At 35.1% G+C, this 22,152-nt stretch overlaps 1 protein-coding gene across 8 annotated transcripts; it reads right to left on the reverse strand.

Annotated features, from left to right (window-relative positions):
* Positions 1-554: 554 nt before the first annotated feature.
* Positions 555-13,998, reverse strand: LOC18428366 (short-chain dehydrogenase TIC 32 A, chloroplastic-like). Of its 8 annotated transcripts, none has more exons than XM_088862417.1 (8): positions 13,577-13,998; positions 13,265-13,494; positions 13,071-13,150; positions 4,311-4,464; positions 3,452-3,530; positions 1,514-1,595; positions 1,183-1,229; positions 555-1,096 (listed from the first exon to the last, which is right to left on the reverse strand). In XM_088862417.1, exons 1-8 carry the CDS (start codon positions 13,604-13,606, stop codon positions 932-934), a joined length of 867 nt encoding a protein of 288 aa, XP_088718543.1. In that variant the 5' UTR covers positions 13,607-13,998; the 3' UTR covers positions 555-931. The 8 variants fall into 8 exon arrangements, with proteins under 8 accessions (XP_088718543.1, XP_088718574.1, XP_088718567.1 ...); XM_088862448.1 differs by having other exon boundaries at positions 4,311-4,416; positions 13,071-13,155; positions 13,577-13,996; XM_088862441.1 differs by having other exon boundaries at positions 13,071-13,155; positions 13,577-13,996.
* Positions 13,999-22,152: the final 8,154 nt, after the last annotated feature.

A 22,152-nucleotide genomic window follows, 5' to 3' on the forward strand; every position in this document is an offset into this window, starting at 1 on the left:
AACATTGTATAATTTGGGTCAGGGTGAAGTTAGTATAAGGTTCCCACCCTATACTATACAAGTAAGGCGCACTTTGTTGGAATATGTAGTTTTGGTATCGAAAACCTTAGGGTGGATTGAAAATCTATGTTCAATCTTAACTATAGAAGTAAAACTCCAAAAATATTGCAGATCAAGTAGATCTATAAATACTTAAAAATCTTAAAAATAGACCGTCCAGATAACTTGTTACAATATCAACCAGCTTTAGGAGTTGAAATTTATTTATTTACTTATATTCATACATCTCGAGGTTGAGATGATCAATAGGAAAGTTTTCTAACTTCAAAACACTCTTTTTGATATGGATTTTTGAGATGCACCTTATTTTTATAGCATAAGGTTGCAACTTTATATAAAAATTTTCCTTTGGGTAAATAAAGGACTCTTAACTTTTGTTCTCTATGCCAACTATCCTAAGTTCCCACAACAGGGTCATTTGCCTACTATAAGCCACATCTTCTACCTTTAAATGCTTATTAACACATGTTGAATTGCTAATCACAAAAAATATGTGTGCTGCAAAAATTCAGGCCATTCACATGTAAAATTCCAAATCATTCACTTCAGAGAATTGAGGCGCAAATACGAATGGCTCATCTGATCCTCGACGAGCCTAGCTCGTTGTATCCCTGATTCTTAAACAAATTGAAAGTATCCAGGTTCAAAATCATAAACCATTAGATCACTCCCAAATTAAAGAATTCAAATACTAAACCAAGTCATATTAGCTAATTTTAGTATCAAAATGATAGAAATTTGACATGGGATTGATATGGTACACAACCACATTGCTCTTACAAAAACCATCATCCCACACTCTGTAGTCAAGCTGTTGAGCCACACTCTAATGTGAGGCTGGTGAGATGACTGGTATTGACTTATTTGTAATTCAATTGGAATCGAGAAGGTTTTGACTGAAATCCCATAGCTTTCTTCCTAGTTCAATATCCCTTGCATGTACTGATGGTTGAGTTTCATTGCAATTGGAGAAATATTTTCCGGTCACTTCCTTCATGTTCGGATGGACTGCCACATAACAAGTCGTCGCTGCGCCCTGAATCCTTAAAAAATTTGCTTAATTTATCATGGTATATTCACCAACTATTATAAATCAGAAAGATAGAAGATATATTGACTTGCCTGGGGTATAGTTTTCAACAAGGCATTTGCCAATGCCACAGGAATAGCTGCCATGTTAGGAATAACTAGAAACCAGATTAGGGTTCTGTATATTGTAATTGTGTAACAATGGTAATACGGTTTAGCACCGTCCCTTTTATGAGTTGGGTGGTGATGGAGGCGTATGATGCCACAAAGCATGTAAAAAATATAACCATCCAAGTCATTGATTGATGGTGATAAATCATATGGTCACATTTGTTATCATGACCATATGAATCTTATATTTTACCAATACATAATAGATAAGGGGACAAATTCAAGGAAAAGCTATTGGAGTATGATTAGTTACCTAAGAATTTCATATAACGAGCAATGTTAGTTGGTATAACTCCAGGGTGCAAAGAGTTGGCTGTTACATTGGCACCTTCTTCCTGATTCAGATACCTTAAGCCAGTAGTTATTTTAGCCTTTCCAAAATGCAAAAAGTGGTTTATAAAATAAAATAAAATAAAAAAATAAAAATAAAAATAATAAATTGCCACCAAACTATGATTAGGCCATCACATGTGCCATGCCATTCCAACAACACTGAAAAGTGTATTAGGGTGGCATGCCACCCAAACGAGGTCTAAACATTTCATCATTTTTTATCTAGGAAATTTTGTAATTTAATATGGAAGAACTTTGAGTTTTTATAAAGAAAGGGCCATTATTATGTTGTGTTATGCGTGCTCACTATAATAATGTCGCAGTCCATGGTGTAAATGGCCTTGAATTCCCATTTTAAAGCGAAAAATATGGTATCTTACGATATTTTGATTGAAAGAAAATTTCAATTGTATCCCTAAGAATAACTAAAAAGACCATTATTTTAAGTGTGTGGTTTGTATAAAGCCGAGACTCTAAACAATCAAAGTAGACCGCACCTTCAAATAGTATTGAGAAATGTGGTCTCAATACTGGAAATCTTTATGAAAGCCTTAAAATATATTTTCATATCTAAGTATAAATTTTAAAGCTTCAAAAATAGAGTAGATCGAGCATATCTATGAAATATTGAAAATTGACAGTCTGAAAATGTAATACAAGATGCACTATTTCCAAAAATTGAAATCTATTTTTTTTCTAATGTCCATGCATCTTGATGATGAGATGATCAACTTGAAGATATCTGGGCATCAAAACAACCTTTTTTAGTGAAATTTTTGATATGGGCTCTAATTTGATTATTTAGAGCCTCGACTATATAAACTTTTCCCTTATTTAAAGGTTGGGGACTTATGGCCTCAAAGATTATAGCCCTTGTTCTCGCAAAATGGTGGACAAGAATTCGTGTAGCTTACCTCAAATAATTGGAAAAAAGATTTGATGATGATAATGATGAATCAATAGTAATGTATAATTTATTGATAAAATAAAAATATTTATTAACTACAGTTAAGAATGACATCATTCATATCAGGTATTACATCACGAGTATTAATTTGACCATTAACAGAATGTCACTAAGTTCTTGTAAAATATCTATGCTACCCCTCATAATGACAAAAATGCCCTTGCTTGAAAAATTTTGTATTACAAATTAAAGTATAAGTGCCAAATTATTGAATAAATTAAAGAAGTACTTTATGAGTACCCTAACAAAACCCTGTTTAAAAAAAGTACATCTATTGTAGAACTTATTCATTTTTTAAATGCAATCAACATTCCCTTTTATTAATTAATGCGAATAATAGAAAAGAGAAAAAGTTTATATAAGGATGCAACCTTATAATGTAGAACTACGGATGCACATCAAAAATCCATCAGAAAAGGCAGTTTTAATGTTGAAAAACCCTTTGATTGATCATCTCGACATCGAGATGTATGACCATGGAAAATATAAAAGATTTTAAGTCTCAAAAATAGTGTATTTTACAACATATTATCCACACCGTCCATTTTTAAGATTTTCATATGTTTATAGATCTACTTGATTTTAACCATTTTTAAAATTTAAAATTTTATAATTACTTATAAAATTAGATTTTTTGTGATAATCCTAAAAATATTTTACATCAAAATTATATACCATGATAAAATTTGAAGGTGCAACGGATGCATGTGTATGCCAACTGCTTTGATGTGTATGTAGTGAGGAAAATTCCCTTCCCTCTCTCTCTTTTCGCCCGCCCCTTAAAAAAAGCCATGGGACAATAATGCATTTTGCCTCTCTAGAAAAAGACACCATGGTCACTAGAAAAGCCAAAGAAAATAAAATAGAGCAATTTGAAAACAAATGCCACACCTGCCAGCGCCTAGCCAGTTCGTTGGCATGGAGTATGTTTGCAAGCTTGGATTGACCGTAGGCTGCATAGGGTGAATACCTGACCACCAAATCCATATGAATAAAAAATTACCTTATTAAAATAACATCCCTTCCTTCCTTCCTTTAAATTAATGGGCAAGCTTTCTATGCTTCCTCTACAGTATAAAGCTTATATACTTCCCCTTATCTAACCATCCATTTTGAATGGAGGACTAAGATTACCTCAATCACAATGTCACGTCTCTACACTATTTTATTTTTGATTTTTTTTTATAAATTATTTTGACACCAAAATTTGAACGTCCAATGCTCTATTAAACTTGCACTAACGAAAAATATAAAAAACAATATTTTGAATGGAGGACTAAGATTACCTCAATCACAATGTCACGTCTCTACACTATTTTATTTTTGATTTTTTTTTATAAATTATTTTGACACCAAAATTTGAACGTCCAATGCTCTATTAAACTTGCACTAACGAAAAATATAAAAAACAATATTTCCAATAAAATAAAATGACCAAAATACCCTTGAAAGTTTCAAGGGGTATTTTGGTCTATATTTTATCGAAAAATTATTTTTAATATTTTTTATAGGTGAGCCCCAATGAAAAGATGACGCATACCAAATTTCATATTCATACAAATTGTATAAAAAAACTAAAAATAAAATACTTTGAGATGTCGGATCTAAAATTAAACGATGAGTGGCTCTCTTGATCAAAGTTGGACGGCTAGATGGTAGGGGAAAAATAGTTCTTCTATGTTGTAGAGGAAGTATAAAAACCTTTCCCTAAATTAATTGCGTTTTTTTATGAAGAAATTTAAGAAGAGACCCGGTTCGATAGTTGATCTTGTCAAAGAGGATTCCTGAAGAGTAAGTCCTTCGATGTGCAAGAGAGGATATACTGACGATTCTTCCCTCTATCCCACTCTCTTTTGCTGTGGATTTTAGTTTGCCCAACAAAAGATTTGTCAGCAAGAAGTGCCCTGCATTTGTTTTCTATTAGAGCATGTTTGTTTTGAAGTAAAAGTTCTTTCTCGGGTTCATTGTAAACTTTGATAACCGCAAACACTTTCTCATCAGCCTGGTACTGCGCTTTCATATAATAAAACAGTAGTCTTTTTTTCTAATAAAAAGTGGTAAAAGTTAACCAAAGCGGAAATTGTTGTCCTAGCTGCTTGAGTAACTACGTCTTTTCTAGGGAAAAAAGATGGGAAAGTGATCGGCTTTCTCTTTCCCAGAAAGTTCTTTCCGTATAAACAAACGGTGATATTAAAGTCGAAATTTTCCCAAGGTGTATAAGCAAATGTAATATTAATTTTGATATGCAAATTGACAACAAGATATCATAATAATATTGTAAAACTTAATAGTTTCTGTTTTTTGACATGTTAATGGTGGGAATGGAGGGTGGGTCGTTATATAGAGGCATCAAACCCCAAACAAAAACCTATAGGGGCACATATGAAACAAAGACGTGTGTGGAAGTGGGATGTGGAAGGTGCCCCTCTTCCACGCAATGTGGGAGCTACCCCTTCTATCACAAAAGGAAAAGTTTAATATCAATCAGTCCGTAAGTGCCCGCTGACCAATGAATATCTATTTTTAAGATGGACATTTTGTGAAGTGCACCCGACCAAAGTAACATATGGGCGATGCAAAAAAAAAAAAAAGTAAAAATAAATAAATTTTAAGATTTTTTTTTTTTTCTTTTTCTTTTTCATATGTATGATCACCTCAGTCTAAAACATGAATCCTTAAAGATTTGGAAACAAGGTTCTATCTTTTAAGAAGGATTTTAAAGGGGGACACATGCGTACATAGAAGTCAGAGAAATCCTATCCTCCAAAACAAATGGTTTTGTTTCATGTTCGAAGAAAAGCCAATTGGAATGCTGCGCTCCCACTTTACAGCTTCCATGGGTTAAAATCAAACACAGAAGTGCGAGTTCTTGGGACGTTCAACTCCCACTTCCTAAAGCTTTCGAAAATCAAACAACCCTAATAGAGAAGACGTTACTCAACCATTTGTTCTCTCTCCCTAATACGTTTTATTTCTTTTGTTAATAACTATTTTATCCTCCATCCTGTCATTTTTGTTAATCTTGTTTTACTCTTGGCACGTGGCTCTTCAACTCAAACTAATAAAAACTACTGTGCAAACATTCTAAAAAAAAGAAGAAGAAAATGACAAGAAATAACTAATGATTTACTATTCAAAAGCAAACAGAGTCTTAAAGGCTCGTTTGAAGCGTTAGTACACATAAGAAAGAAATAGCATGTTTATCTTCAAAGCCAATCTATGTTGTATGAAGGCTTTTTCTTTTGTTTTTCTTTTTTTTAATGGTCATATTGTATTGCATGTGTGTTTTGAGTGAAAATAGGTCTCTTATTTTAATTTTATAGTTCATTTTATATCTATATTTTTGTAGATTTAAAGGCTTCTCGTACTATAATTATCAAAATTGGACTGAAACGGTAATCTGACTATCAGAACCCCTTGCCTACTCTGTCATGAGCACTAAATCAGTATTTCTTGAAAACAGGTGAAAATTAGTGGCTGAACAAGAACCAGTCAAAACTAGTGGCTGAACAATTGAACCGGTTTGATTGCCGGTTTTCTTCTTCTTCTTTTTCCCATCTTTTCCATTTTGATTGCACATGATATTTTTTTTTCCGAACTCTTTCTAAAATTTTATATCCAAAAGATCTCAAGATATTGGAAAAAATTGTTACCCTACCTATTAAAAAGAAATTTCTTTCTTACCTAGAACTTTTGCATGCATTCTTCACCTTTATGTTGTATTTTCCTTTTTTTATTTAAAATTTTTCTTTTTCTCTCTTTGAAACCTCTCATTTTCTCTCTCTTTAATGCGGACAAAGGTACAACTGGTTCATTATGTACTTCAGCTTTATGAATAATGATAATGAAATCATGGTTATATTAATTTTAGCATTAGAATCATGTAATTTATTAAAATTTGAAATCCTGTAACATTTAATTTTTTTGCATAAGTTGGAATATTTTATGAAATTTTTTTATAAATCTCCTATTTTTAAGCATATTTTCAATCATTTTACCTAATATCTTCTTATTATATTCAATTTTAATTATTTATATATACAAAAATGGTTTGACTAATCAAACCATTGATCACACTAGTTTTAAGTGAACTAGTCCCTTAGCAGGTTCGAGCACCAGTTGGATTTTAATAATACTGTCTGATATAGCGACAACTGTCTAGTAAAGCACCAGTTGGATTTTTGATAATACTGTCTGGTATAGTGAGTGGTCAAAAATCTTTCCATGTGCAACAGTTAAATCTCTCACTAGGCTTTCCTCTCTTGCTCTGCTCAAAAGTTTGGTCGGGAGGGCCTAAACCTTTTAGGCTTGAAATGGGATAGTTATATGAGAAAGAAGTTGTTGACTTAATTAAAAACACGTGAGAGAATTCTATCTCCATTGGCTCCTTAGATTTCCAACTATACAAGAAGCTTCATAATGTTAAGCATATGCTTATTGCCTAGAAAAAAGAAAAGTGCTTTTCAGTCAAGAGGAAAGTTGAAGAAGTTTTAAGGAGACTAGAGGAGATTGATCTTGTAATGCAACAATTTGGGATTCTGTCTAAGGAGTTGGTTGTTGAGATAGGCTCCAAAACAAATGAATTGTTGGAACTTAGAAGGATGGAGAAGATTTACTGGAAACAAAGATCTCGAGTGAAGTGGCTTAAAGAGGATGACCATAATACCAAATATTTTCATGCCATAGCAAATACTCGGAGATGTCAGAATGATGTTTCTGGACTGCTGATTCAGGGTGTGGACCCTAAGGATAGTGTTGGGATGTCTCATGCTATTATCACTCATTTCCAAAGAGCGCTCTCCTCAGAGTTTAGATGTTTTCCCCGATTTAGTAGGGTGGTATTATCGACTTTTATGTTGCCTATATTGGATAGTGATGTATCTATGGAAGAATTAAAAAAAGTGGGCTTTTCTCTTCCACGCGATAAGGCACCTAATCGTGATGGCTTTCCCCTAATTTTTTTCCACAAGTTTTGGAATTTGATTAGTGGGGAGTCATTGAAAATGATAAAGGGGTTCCTTAAAAGGGGATATATCTTTAGAGGGGTGAACAACACTTTCATTGCTTTGATTCCGAAGAAGTTAGTGATTGTTGATTTGGGTGACATTCGACCCATTAGCCTTTTGACAAGTCTTTATAAAAGTGTGGCTAAGGCCCTTGCAGAACAATTAAAGACAATCTTACTGTTTATTATCTGAAGTCCTCAATCAGCTTTCAAGGATAGGTTGTTTTTTATAGTGTTATTGTGCACAAGAATGTATCCACTCACAAGTTTTAAGTGGTCAGGCAAGGGTGGTTATTAAATTGGATATGGAGAAGGCGTATGACAAGGTTGAGTGGAGTATTTTGTTAGAAATAATGAAAAACATGGGCTTTAGTGACAAATAGAGAAAATGGATATTTCTATGCTTGTCCTCAATGCATTTTACCGTCCTATATAAGGGAAGTCCGATTGGTTTCTTTAAGGATTCTCGAGGTCTTCATCAAGGTGACTCTCTATCCCGTTTCCTTTTCACTATTTAGGTAGTGTGCTTTAGTTTATTTATGAAAAATCTTGAAAGGAGTGGTCACTTTTCTAATTGTCAGATGCCAAATAGGGAACCTCGTATTTCTCATTTGCAATATGCAAATGATATGTTGTTGTTTTGTGAAGCAGGGGTTAACCAGATTACCAATATTCATATACTTTTGAGATATTGTGAGGTTGCATTAGGTCTTAAAGTTAAGTTTCGAAAAACAGTTGTAGTTGGAATTAATTGCAGTGATGATGTGATGTGGTCAATTGCAGAGGTGATGGGATACAAGATGGAGAAATTCCTATTACATATTTGGGGATGCCAATCTCGAATGATCGCCTCCCACTTGTAGTATGGGATAAAATAATTTAGAGAATCCAAGTGAATCTTGATTTGTGGAAATTCAAATATTTTTCCTTTAGGGGTAGAATCACTTTGATGAATGTATGTTTGTCGAATTTACCGATTTATCAAATATCAATTTTTCTGATTCCTTCTTCGGTGGCTAGGAAAATTGACTCTCTAATGAGGAACTTTCCATGGGGTTCTTCTGTGAAGACGAAAAAATTTCATCTTCTTAGATGGGATAGGGTATGCTCACCAAAAAGGGAGGGAGGGCTTGGGTGGAGGAAAATTATGAATGTCAACCAGGCTTTGCTCTGTAAGTGGTTGTGGAGAAGTTTAAATTTCAAAGATCAAATTTCGTATAAAGTGATTGCTTCAAAGTACGGTGAGGACAGATTTGGTATGCGGGTTGGTGCTAGGCATGGTGTTAGGGGGATGTCTTATTGTTGAAGGTTTATCAATCCTTGTAAAATCTTATTCACAAAGATATTCGATGTTGCATAGGTAATGGAAGCACGATCTCCTTTTGGCACCACAAATGGGTAGGTGACTCACCATTGAAATATATTTTTCCACTGGTTTTCCAAAGAATGGATAACCCTAATGCCATAGTCATTGATTACTATGAGCGCATGGGTGAACAAATTATTTGGAATATCAACCTCCCTTATAATAGAATCCCGGACTCTCTTTTCTATGAGCTCTCTGATTTATTGAAATTATTGGAAGGTGTTTATATCCCTCATAATGCTATTGATGAGGTTGTTTGGGATATAGATAAAGACGGAGAGTATTCGGTTAAATCGATGTACCAGCTGTTCTCTTTTCTTTGAGCTCTATGATTTATTGAAATTATTGGAAGGTGTTTATATTCCTCATAATGTTGTTGATGAGGTTGTTTGGGATATAGATAAAGATGGACAGTATTCAGTTAAATCGATGTACCGGCTGCTCTTTCATGATAGATGGAGGTGGTCTATGCCTCAAGCGGTCGTTATTTGGTAATGGCTGCTCCCTCTTAAAGTACAAAACAAAGTGTTGACGATAGATAATTTGATCAAAAGAGGGAGGATTTTTCCAAATGTATGTCTTTCGTGTAAAGAGGATAGGGAAACTGGTAAACATCACTTTCTAGATTGCCCTTTTACTTCTCGCATTTGGAGCTGGTTTTTTGTTCAGCTTGGGACTGCGATGATAATGCCCTCAAAAGTTCAGGAAATTCTCTCAAATTTGACACTTGCCTTTTTACCACGAACATGCATGATTCTTTGGCAGATCTCGAGAGCTGTGATTTATGGGAGGTGTGGAAAGAGAGAAATAGGAGAGTGTTTGATGGGAGTAGCATGCCTTTTGAGAGAATATTGGAAAAGATTTAGCACGCAATTTGGCTATATGTATCGGTTACGAAAGTTGGGGAACATATCCTGGAAATGGATGTTAGGAGGAATTTGTCGAATCTTTTCCTGATGGTTTTCATCAAATGTAGACTTAAAGGCAGGTGGGTGGCTCCAGCTTTAGGGGTTTTAAAGCTTAATTTTGATGCGAGTTTGTTAGGGAACTCTGGTCTTGCAGGTTTTGGAGGAGTGGTTAGAAATGGGAACGAAGATGTTATTTTGACGTATGCAGGACCTCTCGGGGTGAGGACGGCAAATTATGCTGAAATCTATGGACTGCTACATAGCCTGCGATTTTTGGTGGCAAAGAATTTGGGTTCTTACTATATTATTGAAGGTGACTCTTTGAATGTTATTAATTGGTGTAATGGGGTGTAGAAGGCACCTTGGGAGTTGAGGTCTATCTTACTATAGATTTTATCGGGAAGCCAATGTGTTAGTAGATTACCTTCCCAAAGGTGGTTCCTTCTTATCTGAGACTGTTGTCTCTGACTCTGTAATCTCGTTTTGACTTAATAATATTTTAGATTTCCTTTCAAAAAAATATATAGCGATAAATGATGTTATAAGAAATAGGCTTCCTATGAATAGTAGTAGACCAAGCTGAGATTCCTTTCTCTCTCCGACTCTGTAAACGCCAATGGTTCAGATTGAATCTAGGCTGATCTGACGGTCACGACATCTTTTTGTGTTTGAATTTTAATTTTTTTTTCTATAAATCAAAATCACTTGAAATTTTAAGAATACATTCTTCTCATCAAGACGCACCTAATAAAACTATAAATAAAATAATCTGTAAAAAATAAATTGCTCAAAATACTTTTGAAACTTTATAGGGGTATTTTACTCAATGTTTTTCATGTAAAATATTTGTTTTATATTTTTTTAAGATTCATCTATTTATTATTTACACACACTCCAAATTGTAGATCAATTTGATTTGTAGAAAAAAATTAAAAATTAAATACTACCAGATATTTGAGATCGTCAGATCGGCCTAGATTCAGTCGTTGGCGTTTACTGTAGTAGTACGCCCTTGGGCTGACAGGATCTTTTCCCATATATATATATATATATATATATATAATATAAATTGGAGTGATTTCATGTATCGTTTATATAATCATATACTGAAACTATCTTAAAAAATCATGTTAGAGCTTTTTGTTTGACCCAATTTTAAAGGGTACAATTTGTATAGAGCCTAGGCTCTAAACAATTAAATTAGAGCCTACCTTCAAATAGTATCGAGAAATGTGATTTCCATATTGAAAATCTTTGTGATAGCCTTAAAATATATTTTTATTTTATTTTATAAAGTTTAAAGCTTTAAAATAGTGTAGATCGACATATCTATGAAAACTTGAAAATTGACGGTCCTATATAAATCGATCGACATTTCTTCTAATGAAATTTTTGAGGTAGGCTCTTATTTGATTGTTTAAAGCCTCAGCTCTATATAAACTTTTCCCATTTTTAAAATATAAACAATTTGAACAATCACAAAAAAAGAAAAAAATGGAAAACTCAACATAGAAAGTGTTTTTTAACCTAATTAACATAGACTGACTATTTTGGTGAGATACTTAGATCTAGGCCTTAGAAGGGTCCTTTTTCTTTCCAAAATATTTAAATAACTTTATTATAATTAGATTAACAATGTTAAAAAAGAAAAAAATTGATTTTGAATTCATAAAGGCCTAGATCTTGAAATTCACCAAATAGATAATTTAGATTCATTATTGGAGGAGACTCATTTTGACCTTATGTACAATGCAATATATATATATATATATATATATATATATTGAGATGAAGAGAGTATGTGTGAAAGTTTTGGACACTTATATACTCTTATTTTGTAATACAATATTTTTTATCATTAGAAGTGGTGTACAAAGTCTAACTAACGCATGTGTTAGTAATTGAGTTAAAATGGATGTAACGGGGGTCCATAGAAACCTATGGCCAACCCTTGATTGACATTTGTGTCAACATACTTAAGTAAGTGTACATAGCAATATAAAGTGTGGTGTGGCCCTTGTCTTGTATTTGTGTTTGCTCTTCCTCTTGTGTGGCTTGTGAAGGCTGGTCTAAAGGTAGGACTAAAGTTTGGGGCCACACTAGTTAGGAGCGAGAAATAGCACATACCAGTACACCATACTAGTGATCACATGGAGTATGTGGCTACGTCCCATTGTCTAGCTCACCATGAATTGGACGGTGATGATCTATAAGACATAAGTATTTTGAAAAATTACATCTATCACATATTTAAATATGATAATTATGTTGAGGTTTGAAATTTATCAAAATTTTCAAGGAGGTCCTCCAGTCCAATTTCCAATTATAGAATGGTCTTTTTCTTCCCTTTTTTATTTTTTCCAAACAGACATGATTTTTATTTTACTTTTTAAATTTCTTTGAAGTGCAGGACCGGTATGAGGTTCTAAACCTCGGACAATTGTGCCTGCATGAACATTATGGAAGCTAAGTTGTTCGAGGTTTGGAACCTCTGGTCCTTGTATTGTGAAATTCATAGCTCGGGTACTTATCCAAGGTCTAGAACCTTTGACTGCTTGACTTGCATAATGTTCATACAATCAAGCGATCCGAGTTCTACAACCTCAAGGTGATCCCTTGACTGAAATTCAAATGAACATTCTTCGTGTAAAAGTTGCAAAAAAAATGGACCTCCACATATTTCCCAATTTTATTTACGAATATAATTTTTCCTATAGTATACTTTCCCATGTAATTTTTCTTCCCACTTCTTTCTTTAAGAGAAAAATGAAAATCTAAACAATTTCTCAAAAGCGTCATTTTGATGAGTGACAAGACAAGAAATGATAGAGTTCAAAATGAATACATTCGGGAAAACTTAGATATGACTCTAATATGTGGCAAGATGAGAGAAAATAGACTTAGGTGAGCTGGTTTTATGTAGTACAAATCCAATATAATATCTATTAAGAGGTGCGAGTTGGTTCAAGTGAAAAGCTAAAAAAAGGCAAATGATAGGTCAAAAAAGATATGGTTTGGAAGTAGTTAGAAAAGATATGAAGACTAATGATCTTATTGAGGGTAGGTCCTTGATAAGGTACAATGACCGACCAGGATTCCTGTAACTAACCCCAAATAGTTGGGAGAAAAGCTATGATAATAGTGATGATGACGACGACGATGAGATAGGAGTCATTTTGGTTAACATTTTCTTATTAAAGAGATTTCTTAATTGAAGAGAAGACACTTTACCTAAATGGTTAGTGGCAAACTGCAACTCTATTCCATCCTTGGAGAGCTGGAAAGGGCAGGCCATGATGCCAGCACTATTTCTGCACTACCAAGAATCAAACCAAGCCATGAGAACGAGAAATTAATACCCATTTCAAGTATGTGATAAAAAAATGAAAGACAGCGAAGTTTCTATCAAAAGAGAGGATGATTACATGAGGACGTTTAGGGGATAATTGGTATTGAGGAAAGAACGAGCAAAGGCTTTAACAGAGTCCATGGGGCTCAAGTCCATCTCCATTACATCAAGCTTGGCATTTGGATTGTCTTGTAAAAGACTCTCCTTCACTTTGATGCCACTCTCAACAGTCCTTGCAAGGATTATAACTCTTGCACCTCTTAGGGCTAGAACGCGGGCTCTCTTTGCCAATCCCACTCGTAGAGCCTGAGCCAAACCAAGCAGCAGTTACAGTCAATCTGAGAGAGAGAGAGAGAGAGAGAGAGAGAGAGAGAGAGAGAGAGAGTACCAGTGACAATGACAGTAAGGTTCGAAGCATCAATGCCTTCAGTGACCTCTTCTGCGGTTGACGAATAACCGAAACCCGAAGGGCCTGGTTTCCTGAACAGCTTTCTTATCCACTCCATTTGACAGAGAGAGAGATAGCCTTCTCCTTCTTTTAAGGAACGATATGGAAACTGCTTTTGTGCCAAGCTGATGCAAACTGGAGTTGATATCAATCAGGGCAAAGTGGGGAGTAGAAGTTATGGCAATGGAAGAGGGGAAGCTCCTTTGCTATTGGTTTTGCAGACTTTGTTGGGAAATGATGGGGAGACACGGCATGGCACCCCCACATCCACTAGTGAGTGCGAGAAAAAGGGCTTGTTCACTAGTTAAAAGGATAGGGTATCCATGAATCAGCCCACTCATATGTACATATGCGCCCCCTCTAAAATCTATTTTCAAGTTGGATTTTTTATCTAAATTTTTAGCGAATGATTATCTAGGCTAAGTTGAACATGAATATTAAAGAAAAAAGAATTTCTAAAATTAAAAATGTACTTTTTGAAGGATTTTTTATGCGTCCATATATAAGGCCTAAGTCTTATGGAAATAAGTAAAGCCTCATCTGAAAACTCACTAGAGATTGCAGTTCCGGCAACAGAAAACGTTCAAAGGGATTATATCGACCTTGACCATTATAATTGTAAAAAAAAAGAAAGAAGATTTCAAGCTTGAAAAATAGCATATATTATAACACATCATCTAGATTGTCTACTTTCAAATTTTAGAATAAGTGGTGGAAATATCTTTTAGTGCTGTTACAAGGATTTTTGAATTATTTCTCACAAAGTTTTGAGGTGAAATTTTATGTTTTTGGTAAAACCTAGGCCTTACAGAAAAGGAAAAAGTTTATATAAGTTTGCAACCTTAAAATGTAGAATTAAGGATGCACCTTAAAAATCCATTAGAAAACGTTGTTTTAATGTCGAAAAATCTTCTAATTGATCATCTTGACATCGAGATGTGTGAACATAAAAAGAAAAAGATGTTGAGTCCCAAAAATAGTGCATCTTGCAACACATTATCTAGACAGTCTATTTTCAAGATTTTCATATATTTATAGATCTATTTGATTTTAACTATTTTTGAAGTTTAAAATTTTATAATTTATATATAAAAATAGATTTTCAGATAATCTTAAGAATTTTTTATACTAAAATTACATGATAAAATTTGGAGGTACGCCTTAATTGGATTGTTTAAGGTTGCAACCTTATAGAAACCACACCTTATAGAAATTGCATCCTACTTAAAATATTTTATATTTTTCTTTTTGTTTCGTTAGGAGAATCAAAGAGGTTATCGTGACTATGGTTAATATTCTATACTATCTTTTTCTTTTCTCTCTTTTTTGAATGGCCTGTCGTTTCGTTTGATTGACTTTACAAAAGAAAATTTGAGTACGAAATCTCTCGCTCTATTTCTCTTTTGAAGACTACAACAACAATGATCGATGATCAAATTGTTGCACCGTTTCAGGTAGGATTTCATTCTCTCATGATCCGGGACGCAACGGGGCAGCCAGGTTTGGCGTTACGATCACTGACAGTTACACAGCAGCGACACCATAACAAAAAGGGGAAAATGATAAATATAGCAAGTGTAAAATAGTGGAGAAAAGGAAAAAGGGAAGCAAGCTTTTCAAAACGTGAAAGTATTCTAGAAATTGGGTTTTTAACAGGTTGAATTTTTAGTCTGTTGTTAGTATTTGGTTTATTTCAAAATAAATATCATTGAGCGCGTGTAATATGCTCTCTTCGGAGCATACTATAGGTTTGCTCCCTCGGGCAAAAGACTAACTTGGGAGAATTTCTGTATTTGAAGTTTCAGAATCCATCTAATTATAACTCTAAATTAGATTTTGAGTTGATAAACATCTAAATTAGTCCTTCAAAAAAGGATAGTTCCGGTGCAATCTTAGGATGACTTTTTTTTTTTTAGGCGAAAAGAGAGTGAGTTATTTTTTTTTCTCGGAGGTTTTGCTGAATTTTAGAGATCACATTTCCAAAGGATAAAAAAAGATTCTCCAAGACTAAGTTTTCTCTGAGGGAGTAAAGGTGTAATATATCCCACGGGAGTAGGAAATATTTTGACAATACAATTTTCAAAATCAAGAATTTTGTTTTTTTTCTTTTATAGGAGAGTAGGGAGAGGGCCCCAACCCTGGGTAGAAATTGAGACTAGGATATGGCATTGCAAATTGTCAAGTGCTAACCAATTAAGCCTAGGATCTTTTTTCTAAAAAAGATGTTTTTGTTTTGGGTGTAGTTTGCATAAGATTGGAACCTTAAACAATCATAACAAAGTGTAACTCCAAATTTTGTCATTAGATTCAATTTTGGTGTTGAAAAGTTTTAGGATAGTGCGAGAATCTAATTTTATTTTTAAGTAGAAAATTTTAAACTCCAAAAATGGTTGAAATAAAGTAGATCTATAAATGCATAAAACTATTGAAAATAAACGATCTAGATAATTTTTTGTAGGATGTGCTATTTTTAGGACTCGAAATCTTTTTTTTTTTTTTACGTCCTTATCTATATATCTTAATGTCTCAAGACAACTTTTTTTCGAAAGATTTTAGAGGTGTCAACCTTATATAAACTTTTTCCTTTTAGTCTTGTAAATTGAGAGTAGATGGGATGTCACTTTGATTTATGGTCTTATAAATAGGGAGTAGATGGGATGTCACATTGATGAATTGGAATGAGAAAGTCAAATATATGTATTAAATAACTTGGAGTCCTTTTATTTATGGAAAAAAGAAGAGAAGACTAATGTGGTACATTCATGGAATAAAAGAGAGAGACTGATACGGAGTGTGGAGTGCGATCACCTGCACGTGTGGGCACAAGGGCACTTGATGTTGCTAAGTGTATGCTTAGATCATTGTTAACACCACATTGGTTGTTGTTTTGTCCTGCGATGCTGCTCGAGAAATCGTAAAAATAGTTCTTCAAGAGTCTGATAGGGATATTTATATACCACCTCTCGGAACCAAGTTACAGATTGTCCTGAGAGTGTGTAATGAAACATGGCCTTAAGTTGGCTCAGTTTGTCTTCTAATGAAGGGATGATCAATAGGTAACAGTGATGTTGATTCTTGAGGTAACCTTTCTTATTGAACTTGAATATGAAACCCGGAGGAAGAGGTTCAACATCCCCAGGACATCTTTGACACAAAATCTTGGTGGGAGAATGTCTGGGACTTCGATCTTTAGTAGAGTTTCTTTGAATATATTTAATTCACCTTTCAATTGACTGAACTTAGTCGATCAGGCTGAATAGGTGAGACAACCGATGTGGGCTATGCAAGAGTAGTAGAGGGAACATGCCAAGCCTGCGAAGTAGCTAGGGCCATATGAGAAAGTGGTGCAAGTGAAGGGACCTAAGCCAGAACAGCCAGAGCCAGTTGTGGAGGTGGACCGGAGGGTGCCATGAACAGTTTGATGGGCATCCTGGACTGGTTGCTCCGGGGGCTTGAAAGTAGGATTATGTGACCTAGGCAAGTACATACAGAATAAGAGTTTTCCTTCTTTTTCTTTATTTTACCACTTAGACCACTTATAAAAGTCCAAATACAATTTATAAACCAAGAAATCACAAAATATGCCAAGGACTCTCACTTTCTTACCATCAAACAAATTCTCATTCAACACAAAAATCTGAAAATTATATAACACTTTGAATGACTCTAAGAAAACATGAAATAAATCAATACCACATACCTTGCCTCAGCTACACCTAAGGACTTCGTACACCCCATACCAGGTTTCCTCTACTAATGGTGCATGGAATCTCGCTCTAACCTCATCTCATAAATCGAAAAGCCTAGGCAAAAACTTTTGAGAGCATGACATGGGATAGGACTTGACCAAACTCAACACAAAACTCAAAGCATAAAACACATAAGCATGTGGCGTGCCACCCTTGTGGCTTGGGCATGACCCCCCTTAGAGTTCTACGTTTCTAATAATATTGAAACCTTAACTTAGAGAGAGAATATAAGAGAGAGAGAGAGAGAGAGAGAGAGAGAGAGAGGTGTACTTGCCTTTAGGTTAGAAAGAGGTCACTCAGTCACAAGTGTCTAAAGAATAGACTCCCATATAAAGTATTTATAGAATAGACTAGGGTTTTTGAGGTCTAAGGTTTTGCCATCATTATGAGACTCAATATTGACCTTTGATCAGGGCTACTTTTGGGGGTCAAGAGATCTCATCCCTTCATTCTTTAGGTCAACCATCATGATTAAAGGAATGAGGTGGAAACATTGTCCTTTGGTTTCCCTAACTTTATTTCCATCAAATAATTGTGTAGAGAAAAACATACTATGTTATTACAAATCCAATTTCAGTTAATCTCGACACTTATTTGAAATCTCTATTTCATAACTATTTCCTTTAATTTTAAATCAAGGGGGTGGCTTCCAACATAAGCCACTCCAAAATGGAAAGGAGAGGAAGTGGGGCATCCCACACATGGAGGGCCATGTGGGCCCACGTCCCCCACTTGTAGGCTCATATGTGGGTGGCCCCAAACCCCAAATCAGCTCCCACACCCGAAATAATATTTTAGATTAATAAAAGGCTTTTTATATAGCCCATAACTATTTTATCTTTCTCTCTGAATAGAATAAATCTAGAAAATCAATTTTTCCTAATTTAAAAATTATTTTTCAATCAAATAAAATATCTAGAGAAGTCCAAAAATTCATTTTAATTATAAAAAATATAATTAAAAATTAATTAAATATATTTAAAAATATTTGATGGGAATTAGATCTAAATAGTTATGAATTTAACAAGTATACTGAAGACTCTATCCCTTCTAGAAATTGCATGTCACTGCATTTTCTCAAATTGACTCAATAAGTCCCATGACCCATAGCCCGTCACAGGGTTTCATGGTTGGACTATCAAAGTCAACCAATAAATGAAAGAGACATGATATTAGCCCATGAATTATTGGTTCCTCCCTGAGGATAAGTCCAGGGCTAATTCTAGCATAATAACTCATCGATCATTCCAAAATAGTCCAGTGTTGTAGGGAGACATCTATTCGACACATGTACACAACACACACCCTCACCCAGAGGGCTACTTCATAGATGGCAATCTAGTGTACATGGGTAGACGCCTCGATCTTAACTGGAGAAGTTATGGATAGGTTGAAATGTCCTAGGCATGCCACCTAGATATTTTAAACCATTCACCCACTTTTCTGTAAACCTAGCCTCCACCAAACTTTCATTGCTCTAGTGGGACCAAAGGTACCAAGAGGCAAACCAAGGAAAGATAAACTCAAAGCGACCTGACCATGAAGTACTTTAGAAAGGAAGGCTATGATGTTTGCCCAACAGCTACCAAAGCCCTATCAAAAGTCCGAAGGTACCTCAGTCATCGAGTAGGTAGTCTGAAAGACCGGAAGTCTGGCGCAATTCCTAATGGCGCCAATGGTAGTGCAACCAGCGCCCAACTCCAAGCCTCCCCTTTGAGCTCCAATAGTAACCAGAAGTCTAGCAGCCGTGCCAATGCCGCTAGCTTCATTTCAACTAGCTCTAGGCCCAAAGACCTCCACTAGACGGGAAATAGCCTAACAGCTACGATTGAGATAACATGCTGACATGTCAGTTTGTACACGCTGACATGGCTAACCCAAACTGACACGTCAAAAGTCAGTGCGGTCTATGGTTGTCAAATATCTATTGACCAACGAGCTGACGAAGGTACAACCAAGACGGCGTGCCAGCTGGTATCTGACATTATTCCAAATACCACCGGCGCCAGTCGGAATAGCTTCAAGCTGTGATTAGTCCATCAGAACTAGACCAAAATCACCAGAACGCTACACATATATGAAATAAGATATGAAGGCAGTCAGAATGTCGCTGGCACCATTGACAATGACGTTAGACACTAAAAAGACCGCATCGGCTGCATTAATGAGCAATTAATGTTTGTTGATCGTCATTATTATTACATTAATGACATGACACCATTCCCACTAGTGTCAATCCTATTCCAAGTGTCGTCAGAGTTTTGATAGTCCGAAAATTGCACAAAACCGACCTACATGTTGTCCTGGGTCCTTATTGCATATTAAAACCCCCTTTGCCTCAGGCTTAAGGTCAGGATTTTTGGACAATATTGAGCCAAAACTCTGTCCGAACTTCCTTAATCTTGAACCTAGGCTATGGTAAAAAATCCCTTGATTTTGAGTTTAAACTTGAGGTGGAGAGAAAATCCCCAAAGTGAGCCCACTTGAGCAATCTCCATTCCATCCAAACCCTTTAATCCAAAACTAAGTGACCAACTCCTTCAAGCTACACTATCAAATCGAAGGCGGTCCGGATAATCAGACATTTCGGGCCCTCTTCCTCCTACTTCTACTTGCCTTTTTAAAAGCTGAAAAGTTCAGGATTGACTGTGCAACCAAACAATCTGAATCGGCGCCGACACTGGGTGCTTGGCCTAAAGCATCGTTTTCTTTCATTTTCTCTTGTTTCTTATATCTAGTTCTCTTTTAGTTATTTTAATCTATTTTTATTTATTTTCTTTTATTTATGAGTTATTTATCTTCTCTTGTTCTCCATCTAAAGTAGTATTTATTATCCATAGATTAGCAATATTTAATCCTCTTCTCCTTCTTTTACTCTCTTTATTGCAAGGTCTTTTGTTTTTCTTCATGGCATTTATTCCTTAGTTTGTTGCATTTATTTCTTCCTGTTTTTTTCTTTGTTTGGTAAGATCTCTCTCTCTCTCTCTCTCTCTCTCTCTCTCTCTTTCCTCTTAATTAAATAATGATTTTTCCCTCCTTATGCATTAAACACTCTTCCTAGTTTGTTACATCCATGTCTCCTCCTTGTTTTCCCCATTTGATTATATAGGCTCTCTCTTCCTATCCCAACCTTTCATCTCTTTTATTGTGTGGTTGTTTTCTCTTTTCTTGTTGTATTTATTTCTTCTAGTTTGTTTGTGTTTGATTTCTTTTCCCTTTTTGTTCACTTGGTGTACATCTTGCTTTCTTCTTTTCTTTCTCAATTAAGCATTCATCCCTTTTTCTTGACTATGATTATTTTTCTTGATTAATGATGTACTCTCTCTTCTCTTCTATATCATAGTCTAAGTCTCACCAATTTCCACTCCCCTTTTCTTTTCTTTTCTTTTTTCTATAGTTATTTAGTTTATTTCCCTTATATTTTGTTCAATAATTTAATCTCTCTTATTTTCTTTTTGTTACAACTACTTTTATTTGTCTCGTATAATATTTTATTAGTAACCTTTATTCAATATGTCATTATCTACTTCTCTCTATTTCATTTACTTTGGTACTCTTTCTAACACTTTTTCCTTCTATCTCTTTTATATACTTATTTTTATCACTCTCTTTGCATGTTATCTATTAGTACGAGTTTTACTCCCCTTTCTCTCGTGATCATTCTCTCCCATATTGTATTATTATTTTTATTCTCATATTGTACTTATATCCCTCAGCCTCATTGATAAGAATCTGTTCTCTTTTCTTTTTTATATTCATCCTTGCTTCTCTATAATAATCTCTCTCTTTTTCATTTTATGTTATGTATGTTTGGTTTAGCCTTATTTCCTTGCCTCCATGCTTCTAACTTTCTTATTTTTCTTGCATTTTGTAGTTAGACTCTTTATCCCTGTTTATTTGTATCTCCCTAGTTTAGTTGTTTACTTGTGGTTCTTCTCCCTTGTTCTCTTTCTAAACCGCTTCTTCTAAAATTTTCATTTTATCTCAAACCCCTTTTCAAAAGTTTTCTTGTTAAGTTCCAAGGTTGAAATAGGAGGGAAGCCGACTTTGCCGGCAGTTCGAGAGGGATAAGGTCTTAGAACCTAATTCTCCCTCGGAACGTAATTTGACGAGACCCATACTCTTTCAACTCTTCAATTTGTTTGTACCGTAAACCAAGGCAGGGGCATCGTCCCTTGCTTGCATTTTTTAGTATAAAAAACACATCGGGCAATGATAATGATGAGGATTTGGCCCTTGTCCTCTATGGTTAACCATATAGGGGTCACACCCAGACCCCTGGCCAACTACCCTAGGCACAGCTCTAACCTTATAAAGGGATAAATCCACATTGAAACCCTTAGTTGTGCACAAATTCCCAGGGCTACTATTTTACATATCAATCTTAGCCATAGCCCGTCAAACCTTAGGTGAGTCATGGCATCAGTGATGCTTCACTATCCAAACTGGATCACACTCCCTTGGGCACTAACATATCACTATAAATAATTCCAGCACATGATCTTGTAAGGCCTTTAAATGGCCACATAACCTCAGCATAGCTTGTATGCTGAGACTGATGGTCGGAAATGGACTACTGGGGTAGGTTGCATGGGTTGCCTCGGATAGTGATGACTACAAGCCGCAGGTGCGACCAGAAAGGATGGAGTCATTTGATGCGGCAAGTTGATGGGTAGTAGGGTGGTGATGGAGCCTAGTAGGCCACTTTCGGGTGATAATATGGAGCTGGGGTGGCCTGGAAAGATTGTACCATGGAACGATGGTGTG

Source organism: Amborella trichopoda, chromosome 1 (assembly GCF_054954075.1).
Source record: "Amborella trichopoda isolate Santa Cruz 75 chromosome 1, AtrichopodaSantaCruz75HAP2 v2.0, whole genome shotgun sequence".
NCBI lineage: Eukaryota > Viridiplantae > Streptophyta > Magnoliopsida > Amborellales > Amborellaceae > Amborella > Amborella trichopoda.

Coding starts and splice junctions, on each gene's coding strand:
- LOC18428366 (XM_088862417.1), bottom strand. CDS start 13,606: ATGCTTCGAACCTTACTGTCATTGTCACTG. Junction 1,230..1,513: donor TCGTTATATGAAATTCTTAG/GTAACTAATCAT, acceptor CTAACATGGCAG/CTATTCCTGTGGCATTGGCA. Junction 1,097..1,182: donor TGTTGAAAACTATACCCCAG/GCAAGTCAATAT, acceptor TTAAGGATTCAG/GGCGCAGCGACGACTTGTTA.